The sequence below is a fragment of the Microcaecilia unicolor genome, chromosome 12, assembly GCF_901765095.1.
Source record: "Microcaecilia unicolor chromosome 12, aMicUni1.1, whole genome shotgun sequence".
Taxonomy (NCBI): domain Eukaryota; kingdom Metazoa; phylum Chordata; class Amphibia; order Gymnophiona; family Siphonopidae; genus Microcaecilia; species Microcaecilia unicolor.
This window is the reverse complement of record NC_044042.1, coordinates 24,242,276-24,255,094: the sequence shown is the minus strand read 5'-3', so window position 1 is coordinate 24,255,094 and position 12,819 is coordinate 24,242,276. Positions and strand designations below refer to the sequence as shown.

At 47.1% G+C, this 12,819-nt stretch overlaps 1 protein-coding gene across 1 annotated transcript in view; it reads right to left on the bottom strand.

The window, feature by feature from the left end:
* Nucleotides 1-5,837, bottom strand: part of LAD1 (ladinin 1) — a 47,310-nt gene extending 41,473 nt beyond the window's left edge. Inside the window, exon 1 of the mRNA XM_030220403.1 lies at nucleotides 5,338-5,837. Within this exon, the coding sequence (XP_030076263.1) occupies nucleotides 5,338-5,375 (38 nt within the window). The 5' untranslated portion in view covers nucleotides 5,376-5,837. The remainder of the gene's footprint in view (nucleotides 1-5,337) is intronic.
* Nucleotides 5,838-12,819: the final 6,982 nt, after the last annotated feature.

Here is a 12,819-nt window from a genome sequence, read left to right as displayed (position 1 = left end):
CATTTGATTAACTTGAGATGAAAAATCACGTTAAACCTGTTCTACTGCTTTAGTCTAATCTTCCTCCCCAGAGCATTTACCTCTCCAGAGGTTTGGTAGACACAACATCCAATTTTTCCATCATTTTCCAAATCTGCTCGAGTGTAACCTCCATGGGATACTGTGTAATCTCCATAGTTCCTGATGTCTCCTTACTCGGGCCAAGAGCGTCCACTCCTCAGCAACAATCCCAGCAACTACTTCAGCAGTGGGCATCGCCTCACCCCGAGCAGACGCTGACACCAGACGTGGAGGAACCAAAAATGCCGGGGGCGAAAGAAATGTTTCATGCCCCAAAACGGTTGATTCTCCTACCTCTAGCCTCACCACGTGGCTAACAACCCTGGAACACGTTGAGTTCCGATGATGAAGCAGTCGATAGGCTGCGCGACCAAGGGTGGCATTCGAACCATAGAGGGAATGGTCTTTACCACACTTTCCTTTTATTATGCGGCATATTGAGGAAAACAGCTCTCACTCCGACCTGCTCTCAGTGTCTACACAGTGCCGCCATCTTGGCCACTCCCCCTTTATTAAAGCTTTTTAAATATACTCTGGCTACACCCTGGTCTTTGGTCATCTCTACTGTTTGGCTGCTGGCCTTCAGAACTGAACACAATATTCTAGACAAGGTCTCACCACTGATCTGTACATTTAGGACACCTTTTTCTGACTTAGTCATGATAAAAACAGGTCCAGACCCAAAAGTTTAAATTGTAGCCCCGGACGTTTTTGGTTTGTACCATTATGGCAGAAAAATGTCCAAGTCTTAGGAACACCCAAATCCCACGTGCAACACACCCCATTGTGATTTGAATGCACTGTGGACAAACAGCTTAGAAAAACATTTAGCAAATAGGTTTCGAAAATAGTCATCTGTACGTTTTGGCAAGCAAAATGTCCAAATGCAGATTTATGTCACTTTTAAAATGTTTTTCTCTTTTGAAAATGAGCCCTATAGGAGTTAAGAAAAAGGATGGCTTCACATTTTGAGGTGTTCAAAACAGGGGCATAGTTACGCGGGGCCATGGGGGCATGGGCCCCATGTAGATTTGGCCCTGGCCCCCCTGCCGTCAACCCCTTCGACCCCCCCCTCCCGCACCGCCGTCGGGTACCTTTGCTGGTGGGGGTCCCCAACCCCCGCCAGCCGAAGTCCTCTTCTCCGATACGGCCACGCTGCTGATCTGCAATGGCAGGCTTCTGTTTCTGCGAGTCTGACATCTTGCATGTACGTGCAGGATGTCAGACTCACAGAAACAGAAGCTTGCGCGGTCGCGTTGCTGATCTGCAAGGGCAGGCTTCTGTTTCTGCGAGTCTGACGTCCTGCAGATCAGCAACACAGCTGCGCCGGAAAAGAGGACTTTGGCTGGGGGGGGGTTGGGGACCCCCACCAGCAAAGGTACCCGATGGCGGCAGCAGGGGAGGGTTGGCAGCGGCGGGAAGAGGGGGTCAAAAGGGTTGGCGCCGGGGGGGGGGGTTCAAAGGTGGTGGTGGTGGTGGCAGGGGGGGGTCAAAAATGTTGGCGGGGGGGTTAAAATGGCGGGTGGGTCGGCGGCACCGGGGGGGTGTAAAATGTGCCCCCTCACCTCGGGTTCTGGAGCCCCTTCCCGACGAAGTCTGGCTACGCCCCTGGTTCAAAAAGATAAAATTATCCTTCAACAATTAATTGTATGTGGTGGGTACTAAGATGCTCTTATACTGTGTTAAGAAATGGGCTTAATGTGTTTTAACGCTGGACTTTCCCGCACACTAAGCTAATTTTTAACATAGCAGTAAAATAGGACTTTAAAAAATTGCAGGTCTCATGGTAATTTGTCTATTAGGGTGCGAGACTTGCAAAAAAACACAGAAGCAGTTAATGCCTCCATAGCTGGCTTTATCCAGTTAGCGTGCACTGAGAACATGCTAGCTAGATCACACTTCCATGTCCATTTCCCACCCATGAAATGCACTGGGACTAGAGGGCATGCGATGAAGCTACAATGTAGTAAATTTAAAACGAATCGGAGAAAATGTTTCTTCACTCAACATGTAATTAAACTCTGGAATTCGTTGCCAGAGAATGTGGTAAAGGCGGTTAGCTTAGCGGAGTTTTAAAAAAGGTTTGGACGGCTTCCTAAAGGCAAAGTCCATAGACCGTAATTAAATGAACTTAGGGAAAATCCACTATTTCTGGGATAAGTAGTATAAAATATTTTGTACTTTTCTGGGATCTTGCCAGGTATTTGTGACCTGGATTGGCCACTGTTGGAAACAGGATGCTGGGCTCAATGGACCTTTGGTCTTTCCCAGTATGGCAATACTTATGTACTTATGTACTCCCTGAAAAAATAACCAAAAAAGAAATAGTGTGTGATTAGCACATGCTGACAGGCAAATTACTGCAAAACACTTTAACGCATTTTACAGTAAAGCCTTTTTTTAACCACATTAAGCAAACGTTAGCACTTACCCCCCCCCCCCTCCACACACACACACACACACACACACACACACACACACTCACAAAGCTATGCAATAATGCCGACACAACCCATTCACTTTGAATGGGCTGTGTTAGCACTACCGCACTGGTAGCCGCTAGCGTGACTTTGTAAAAGGGGGGGTTAATGCAGTTTATTAAAAGGGCCCTTAAAATTGTTAAGACACAGTAGTGAACCACATTCACCCTAACAAATGCACATCCCTCATGCAGGTGGAGACCAGGAAATTGTGACAGAAAGATAACAGAAATAGTTTCAATTATTCTTGCATCACAGGCCTGATCAAAAGACTTCCACTCAGACCTTGGAATGTGGCCTGTATAAATGACAGCTTAACCACTGCAGAGGATGCTCAGTTTGGCATAATGCAAATACTCAGAAAAGCACAAGATGTAAATCTGGGACACGGCTTGTACTCAACCTATCCTGACTTAAGAGTGAGGTTTGCTCCTGTCATGGGATGTGGCAATCAAACTTATTGGAAGGCACTGACCTGAGACAGACTCCATGACAGAGTGCACCGAAATCAGCATCTCTCTTTGACAGTGTACATATCCCCCTCCCAAAAAGATCCCACCGCAGCTTTAGCTGTGCCATTTACCGATGGCTTCAGTTTCATGAAGAGCAAAATTTCCCTTCTGTAATGGCTAGAAAAACCTCCACCCCAGTGATAACAAAGTGGGGGGAATCCCAGGTCACATGTGCAGCTGGATGTCATTAACTAGATGAGGAACAAATTGGTCTTGTGCTTCAGGTTCTGAAGCTATAGCTCCACCTTCCTTTGTATTGTGGGGCTGGTGAGTGACGTGCAGTGGCATCCGCCAGACACTGTACAGTCTCATGCTGTGGTCCTGCTTCTGCCCACTCTGGGATTTGGAGGTTCTATAACAAACAATCCAGGCCCATCTGTTATCTGGGTCAATCCCAGGAGCTCTTTTTGTCCAAGGGTAGGGGGTCAGCAGGGAAGGATGCAGTCTATATTTAATTAGAGTGACAATGGTATTGCTATCTTGCCTTAAATTGCTGGAAACAGGAGCAGACTGACCCTTCGGGCAACTGGACAGTGCCCAAGGGCCCAGACGCTCTGCCCGGATGCCCCACTGGTGATCTAGTGGCCTCAATGGGAGGGGGGGGAGAACATGTTCTTTCCTGCCCGGCCTGCTGGGCTGCCGCTATCCCCCCCCCCCCCCCCCCCCCGGCACCACCGTATTTTAAAAATGGCGCCCGAGACTCTCTGCAGAAGTCTCGCAAGACTACCACGGGAAGACTCTGCCGCCATTTTGAAACCATGGCAGTGCCGGCAGGCGAGGGAATAGCAGCAGCGCAGCGGGCAGGATAGAACATGCCCCCCAGTAGAGGCCACAGACTACCAGTACCCCTCAAGCAGGCCCGGGGCATCGGCTGCGGCGGCAGGTGGGGTGCCGGCAGCGGCCGGGTGGGGGCCTAGACTTCCCTCAGTGCCCGGGTGCCCAGACCACTCTCAGTCCACTCCTGGCTCGAAATCTATTATGAGACGGAGAAGAATCATAGAGGAGGGACATAAATAATATTCATTCCCTCTAAACTGCCACCCTCTTGGTTGGTAAACCGCTTTGAGTTCTAATGTGTTTTCGAGGGAGGGTCTATATGCGAGCACTCTGGCTCAACCCCCTGAAAGTCACGTTTCTCTATGCTTCTAATCGTTCCCTCTTCATAAAGGGACACTCTGAAACACAGCCTACCCCGGCTCTGCTCTACACCAAATTGTGGAAATGTGAGTGCTTTGGTGGCAAAATACTGCATAATGGAGGTTTTACTTTTTTTTCCCCTTGTGGAGAACACCCTGCTAGCTTGGCTGTTCTTGTGGATTAACTAGTGCCTGATGTGGAATCAGGAGGAAATGGGTTCCATTCCAGACCCTGCCCGGAAAATGAGTTGTGGCACTACAGTCACGGCAAAACTCTCAGATATTTCTTTTTTTTGGAGGGTGTCATGCTAGTTTCCTTTTCTCTATTGAACTATGACACCTCAAGTCTTCATTTGCAGCTTCTGGGGGTGGGGGGGGGGGGGGGTTCTCCTGTTATATAACTCATCTGGCTTTAGCCCAGCCATTGCAGTGCTAGTCCTTGGCCAGGGTCCTTCACAAGCCTGGGATTCATATACTCTGAATGTGGCCAATATGTGTCCAGATGGTGGGACTCCCTCACCATCTGGGAACACATCCCGCAGCCCACTAGGGGAGCAGAAGCCAGGCCCAGAAATTGAACCCTAGTTGTTTACACACTGCAGTATCTGCCACTGGTCAGCCATTCCTTCAGCTTTTAGGGGCTCTGGCCGTCTGCCCTAACGATACAGTGGAAGTCCCTGTAGAAATCCTGCTATGTATTATGTTAGTTCCTGTAGGAGCTGGGTCCCCTATGTTTCTGACCCATCACAAACTATCTGATATAGTGGGATCCCCTATAGAAAACGTGTCCCTGCACTACAGCTCTGAGTTTTCCCGTCTTCTTTGCTTACTGTGAAAACACACTACACATTCCTATCGCCCTGCCTCTCCCAAAAGGGCAGAGCATAAAGGATGAGAATATTTTTCACGTTGCTTTAGCCCCAGCTCTGAAAAAAATCCCGCGACCTCATGCCTACGAGAGAGGTACAACAGTCTCCGTGCGAGACAGCAGGGGGTTAAAAACACTTTACATGCCGGTCAGTCGTGTGCAGAGAGTTGTTTACTGGTCCCAGCGCCGGTCCCTGTCATCCGCGCAGCCCTCTCCAGCTGGGTTCCCTCCCCGGGGGGGCCCTGAAGGGGTTAATGAGTGAGTAGTAGAGAGACACTTACCTGGACAGGCTGCTCCAATCCCTCCTGTTGCGAGACATTTCTGCCAGGAACTGCTGCTTCTGGTCGGGAGAGTTAAGTTTAGCAGAACAAACTTCCCCCCATCCACCGCCGACAAAAGTTGGCAAAAGAAAACCGGAAGGCGAGACGGGCGGCTGAGTTTTGCCCTGACCAGATGAAATTGTGTAGGTTACAATAAAGCAAAACAATGTTTCACTTCCCCCACCTTGCCTTTTTTTTTTTTTTTTTATGAACGCTGGTGCACCTTTACCCTGCCTGCAGCAGGGGGATGTCACATGGTCTCCCTGTTATCTTCAGTCCTGTCACTGCTTAACTGTAATAAGTCCATTACCAGCACCCAGGTAAAAGAAAAAAAAAAAAAAAAACCTCAAACCGAAAGAGACAGCAGGGCTCAGGTAGGAAGGGTGTGACCGACTTGTTGCTACAATGCACACCTTTGTGTGGCTTTTGTGGCTGCGGAGGCAGTGGGGTTTGCTGTTTTCAGTGCTCTGGCCAGGGTTGCGTTGCAGTAGCTGCCGCCTTCCAAGGGGACCCTGGGAGGGAAGGGAGGCTCCCACAGTCCAACCTGTTCTTCCAGACTCCCGGAGGCCAGATGCTGTCATGAAATTTCGGCCTCCCCAGAGGTGGAACCTGGGCTTGTGGTGGTTATGGGGTTAAAGGTTGCTGAACTGATGTGCTAAATGATCCATCTAGTGTGGTAAACCGTGATCATGTCGTGATGGCACTGGCAGTATGCACTTCTGTGCTACATTTGCACATTTTTCAGTATAATCGGTGCGTGCCTTTGATAACTTAGAACCTTTCAGTGTCATTCCCGCAGTGTGAGCTCTTTTGACAAGCTGTCCCCTTTTCAATGTCATCCTTGCAGTGTGTAATCCATTGGTAAATCCATGCTTTTCCAGGATGCAGACCTTTGGCAAATCAAATGCTATTTGGAGTGTGCATTTCATTGATAAGCTGCACTGAACCTACTCTATATAATTATGTCATCTCGTTGATACATTGTTCCCAAACCTGTATTATCTCTGTGATACCTTGTACCACACTTTGTAAGCCGCACTGAACCTGCTATTGAGCGGGGTATAAATGCCACAAATAAATAAATAAATAAATTCTTATCAATGCAGTGTATGCCCTTTAGGAGTCAGTGTTACTTTTACAGTCTACACCCCTATTTATTTGGATTTTGCTGACACATTTTCAGTAGTAGCTCAAGGTGAGTACATTCAGGTACACTGGGTATTTCCCTGTCCCTGGAGGGCTCACAATCTAATTTTGTACCTGAGGAAATGTGTCTTGAACAAGGAGCAGCAATGGAATTGGAACCGGCCACCTCTGGATGTTCTCTTTTCAGTATCAGTGTAGTGTGCGATTCAGCAGTGATAATTCAGAATTCCATATGACTTCATTGGACAGGCTCCCCCGCAGAGTATGTTTCAGGTCAGTTTGGTCTGTAGAGTGATTACCCTTAAAATATGCAGAGCTTTTTTTGAGGGGGTACTGAGTGCTGGCACCTTTTCCGTTATCTGCTACAATAGACCCGTGGACTCCAAGTTTTAATGAAAGAGCTCAGGCTCTACACACCAATTCTGCCTTGTCAGGTTCTGTGGGGGGGGGGGGGGGCCTGGCTATTGTGGGATGGGTCCTTAGTGATCACCTCACCCCTGAAGGGTGGTCTAGCATTTGAGTACCGGCACCTTTTTTGCTAGAAAAGAATGCACTGAAAATATGTCTCTTTCTGCCCTGACACTCTCACTAGATCTGTCCACCTTTGCCACCTTTGAGGGAAGATTGCGTCTTGGACCATCAGTCACACAGCAGGCTGTGAGACTGAACACAAAGCCCAATGCTACAGACAAAACTCAGTCTAGGAAGCTTTAAATACACAGGGCCAATATTCAAACTTTGAGACTTACACTTCCAAGCTGGCCTTTTTGAAAATTTACTAGGGCTGGACGCCTAAATTTATGCTCAAAATTTCAGTACACTTTAAGGGCCCAATATTCAGCTGGCAGTGACCAGCGTTATGCTCACCACCTGGAAATTCAAAGCTGGGCCATGTTTGGGCACCGACATTGAATTTCCGGGTTTCTGGAGCCGCTAACGCATAGCTGGTTAAGTCTAATATATATTTATATATTTAACACATTTGTACCCCACATTTCCCCACTAGTTGTAGGCTCAATGTGGCTTACACAAGACCATAGGGCAGGCTACAGTTCAGTAAAATACAATTAAACAGTGGAATAGTAAAATAGTAAACATATAGGTATCAAAGAGGACAACAAACATAATTAAAGTGAAAAAGATGATAAGGTCCACGGCTTTTGCTGTATCAAAGAAGAGGTACGTTAGGTAGGGTCAGGAAGGTAAGCCTTCTTAAACAGGGTGGTCTTCCTGAAATTTAGATGGTTCTGAGTTGATTTTAAGATTTGGGGTAGTGCATTCCATAGCTGTGTGCCTATGAAGGAGAAGCTGGATGCGTAGGTAGACTTGTGTTTAAGGCCGTTGCAATCTGGATAATGTAAATTTAAGTAGGATGGGGGAAAAACTGGAACTGTTTCTGGGTGGTAGGTCAATTAAATTTAGCATGTATCCAGGAACTTCTCCGTAAATAATCCTGTGAATCAAGGTGCAGACCTTGAAGGCAATACGTTCCTTAATGGGGAGCCAGTGTAATTTTTCACAAAGGGGCTTATTCTGCACTTAACCAGCTATGGGTTACCATATAAAGCTAGGACTGGGTGCCAGAGCCGGTGGTGGGAGGCGGGGCTGGTGGTTGGGAGGCGGGGATAGTGCTGGGCAGACCTATACGGTCTGTGCCAGAGCCAGTGGTGGGAGGCGGGGCTGGTGGTTGGGAGGCGGGGATAGTACTGGGCAGACCTATACGGTCTGTGCCAGAGCCAGTGGTGGGAGGCAGGGCTGGTGGTTGGGAGGCGGGGATAGTGCTGGGCAGACCTATACGGTCTGTGCCAGAGCCGGTGGTGGGAGGCGGGGCTGGTGGTTGGGAGGCGGGGATAGTGCTGGGCAGACATACGGTCTGTGCCCTGAAGAGGACAGGTACAAATCAAGGTAAGGTATACACAAAAAGTAGCACATATGAGTTTATCTTGTTGGGCAGACTGGATGGACTGTGCAGGTCTTTTTCTGCCGTCATCTACTATGTTACCATGCCACTATGACTGACTTATATGCGGTCCTATCTATGCAATTAGTCTTGCTGGTTAAGTGCTGACTCTGCTCCCAGAATACCTCCAAAATAGCCAGTTTTTAGTTTGGCGCTTCCCAGTTATTTTCAGTGGCACTAGCCACTTAAGAGTCTCTGAAAATTAGTACTTAGCCTTGACCAGGAAATTTAACCAGCCAGGAGCCATAGGGGTTTAACCGGGCAGGAGTGCTGAACTGGCCATCTGCTGACACTTAATGATCCTTAACCAGGTAGTGCCATTGAATAATGGTTCTGTGGCCGTAGTGAAACCGGCCGATTGAATGGTGTGCCTGGAAATTTATACGTGCACCAGCGGCAGTGTGTTTTTTCTAGCAAAAAAGGTGCCGGTACTCAAATGCCAGGCCACCCTTCAGGGATGGGGGTGATCACTGAGAGACCCACCCCACAATAGCCAGGCCCCCTGCAACCAGTCACAGAATCTATTACAAGGCAGAATTGGCGTGTAGAGCCTGAGCTCTTTCATTTAAACTTGGGGACCATGGGTCAATTTTAGCAGACAATGGAAAAGGTGCCGGTACTCAGTACCCCCAAGTACCCCCTCAAAAAAAGCCCTTCTAAAGAATGGCAAGATTCCATGCAGAATTTCAAAGAGTAGCAACATTCCATGTAGAACCCCAAGGAATAGCAAGATTCTGGAATCCTAAAGAGCAGTGTGTTTTTTCTAGTGAAAAAGGTGCCAGTATTCAAATGCTAGGCCACCCTTCAGGGGTGGGGTGATCACTGAGGGACGCACCCCACAATAGCCAGGTCCCCTGCAACCAGTCACAGAATTTATGACCAGGCAGAATTGGTGTGTAGAGCCTGAGCTCTTTCATTAAAACTTGGGATCCATGGATCAATTTTAGCAGACAGTGGAAAAGGTGCCGGTACTCAGTACCCCCAAGTACCCCCTCAAAAAAAGCCCTGACCAGCAGTATTCAGTGAGCAAGTAGGGCCACGTAAACAGCAGTCCTCACATTGACCAGTTAACTCTGCAGGTACAGCACTAAATATTGACTGTATCCGCATAACTTCTGGGTATCATGGCTAACTCGGATATTCATTGCTTGTGCATGGACATGGCTGGCATTGAATCTCTAAGTCTAACTTTGCTGGTGACAGTCAGCAATTAAATAAGGTTGGCTGTTGCCAGATAAATATTACATAGTAACGCACAGTAAATGATGGCAGATAAGTACATAAGTATTGCCACACTGGGACAGACCAAAGGTCAATCAAGCCTAGCATCCTGTTTCCAACAGTGGCCAATCCAGGTTACAAGTACCTGGCAAGGTCCCAAAACAGTACAATACATTTTATGCTGCTTATCCCAGAAATAAGCAGTGGATTTTCCCCAAGTCAATTTAATAATGGTCTATGGACTTTTCCTTTAGGAAGCCATCCAGACCTTTTTAAAACCCCGCTAAGCTATCCGCCTTTACCACATTCTCTGGCAACGAATTCCAGAATTTAATTACATGTTGACTGAAGAAACATTTTCTCCGATTCGTATTAAAATTACTACTTTGTAGCTTCATTGCATGCCCCCTAGTCCTAGTATTTTTGGAAAGAGTAAACAAAAGATTGACGTCTACCTTTTCCACTCCACTCATTATTTTATAGACCTCTATCATATCTCCCCTCAGCCATCTCTTCTCCAAGCTGAAGAGCCCTAGACGCTTCAGCCTTTCCTCATAGGGAAGTCATCCCATGCCCTTTATCATTTTCGTCGCCCTTCTCTGTACCTTTTCTAATTCCACTATATCTTTTTTTGAGATGCGGCGACCAGAATTGAACACAATATTTGAGGTGCGGTCGCATCATGGACCGATACAAAGGCATTATAACGTCCTCACTTTTCTTTTCCATTCCTTTCCTAATAATACCTAACATTCTATTTACTTTCTTAGCTGCCACAGCACACTGAGCAGAGAGTTTCAACGTATCATCAACAACGATGCCGAGATCCCTTTCTTGGTCGGTGACGCCTAATGGGGAACCTTGCATTACATAGCTATAGGTCGGGTTCCTCTTTCCCTCTTGCATCACTTTGCAGTTGCTCACATTAAACGTCATCTACCATTTAGACTCCCAGTCTCGTAAAATCCTCTTGTAATTTTTCACAATCCTCTCGCGATTTAACAACTTTGAATAACTTTGTGTTGTCAGCAAATTTAATTACCTCACTAGTTACTCCCATCTCTAGATCATTTATAAATATGTTAAAAAGCAGCGGACCCAGCACCGACCTCTGTGGAACCCCACTATCTACCCTTCTCCATTAAGAATACTGACCATTTAACCCTACTCTCTGTTTTCTATCCTTTAACCAGTTTTTAATCCACAATAGGACACTATCTCCTATCCTATGACAGCAGGGTCCATCCAGTTACAGCCTTCATGATTGAACACTGGCAGGACAACCAGGGCAATTGGCAAGTTGTTCCCATGCCTATTACATATACAGACACAAACAGTTCTATACTACCATACCTATTATGGAAATATAATAACTCTTCCTCTCTATGATTCCCTAATGTGTCTGTACACACGAACCTTATTCTACCACAACATTACTGTATTTATTCATACCGGAATTGGCGAACGCCTTTACGGTACTGTGTAAGCCACATTGAGCCTGCAAATAGGTGGGAAAATGTGGGATACAAATGTAACAAATAAATTATATACAGATCTATATGCTACCATACCTATCATGTATAGGTAGCTCTATGTGTTACCATGCCTATCACATATAAGTAGCTCTATATATTGCCATATCAAACATATGTAGGCAGTTCTATATATATATTTTTTTTTGTTACATTTGTACCCTGTGCACTTTCCCACTGATGGCAGGCTCAATGTGGCTTACATGGGGCAATGGAGGGTTAAGTGACTTGCCCAGAGTCACAAGGAGCTGCCTGTGCCTGAAGTGGGAATTGAACTCAGTTCCTCAGGACCAAAGTCCACCACCCTAACCACTAGGCCACTCCTCCACTGTTGCTACTATTTGAGATTCTACATGGAATGTTGCTATTCCACTAGAAACATTCCATGTAGAAGTCGGCCCTTGCAGATCACCAATGTGGCCGCGCAGGCTTCTGCTTCTGTGAGTCTGACGTCCTGCACGTACGTGCAGGACGTCAGACTCACAGAAACAGAAGCCTGCGCAGCCTTCTACATGGAATGTTGCTAGTGGAATAGCAACATTCCATGTAGAATCTCCAATAGTATCTATTTTATTTTTGTTACATTTGTACCCCGCACTTTCCCACTCATGGCAGGCTCAATGTGGCTTACATGGGGCAATGGAGGGTTAAGTGACTTGCCCAGAGTCACAAGGAGCTGCCTGTGCCTGAAGTGGGAATTGAACTCAGTTCCTCAGGACCAAAGTCCACCACCCTAACCTCTAGGCCACTCCTCGTCTATTACATATAGACAGTTCTATATGTTACCATGCCTGTCACATATAGACAGTTCTATATGTTACCATGCATGTGTTACCATACCTATCATATATAAGCAGTTAGATATGATGCCACGATATCACAACATCATGCCAATAGTTTGAAGAATGGTTTCATTATTGACCCCTTAATTTTAGCAGAATAAAAAGTGGGTGTATCAGGAGGGGATGTAGGATGGGGAAAAAAGTTTATAGAGGCAAAATTAGGTGCCAATGGTGTCTCTGGTTTATAGAAAAGCAGTGCTTATGCACATGACTGTTGCCAGTAATTGGCAGTTATGGATGTAAATGCATCATGCTGTTCTGCAAAAGTCTGTAAGCAGTGTGCCTAAATCGGCACATAACTGGCAGGAGGGTGTACACATGGGTAGAGCATGGGCATGTCACAGGCACGCTGCAATGCAACACGTGTGACTTACAGAATACTATCAGTGGTGAGCATTAAATGCTGCACTTAGGTAATGCCCATCAATGCCAGCCATTGACCTGCCATAAGCAGGTGTGCCTCGGGGGGGGGGGGGGAACTAACAGTGGTCGGGGCCCTGGGGCAGTAAAATCATTGAGGCCCTCCTGGCTACTGCCCCCCCCCCCTCCACCGCTGCAGTTGCCGCCCCCTCCCACACACTCTGAACCAAAGTGGGCCATCCCCGGTCCTACCTTGAAGAGTCCTGTTGGTCTAGTGGCTTCTTCAGGGGCAGGAAAGAACCCCACTCTTTCCTGCCCGCTATCACTACTGTGCCTGGCACCGTCATGTTTTCAAAATGGCTGCTAAGACTTACATGGTAGT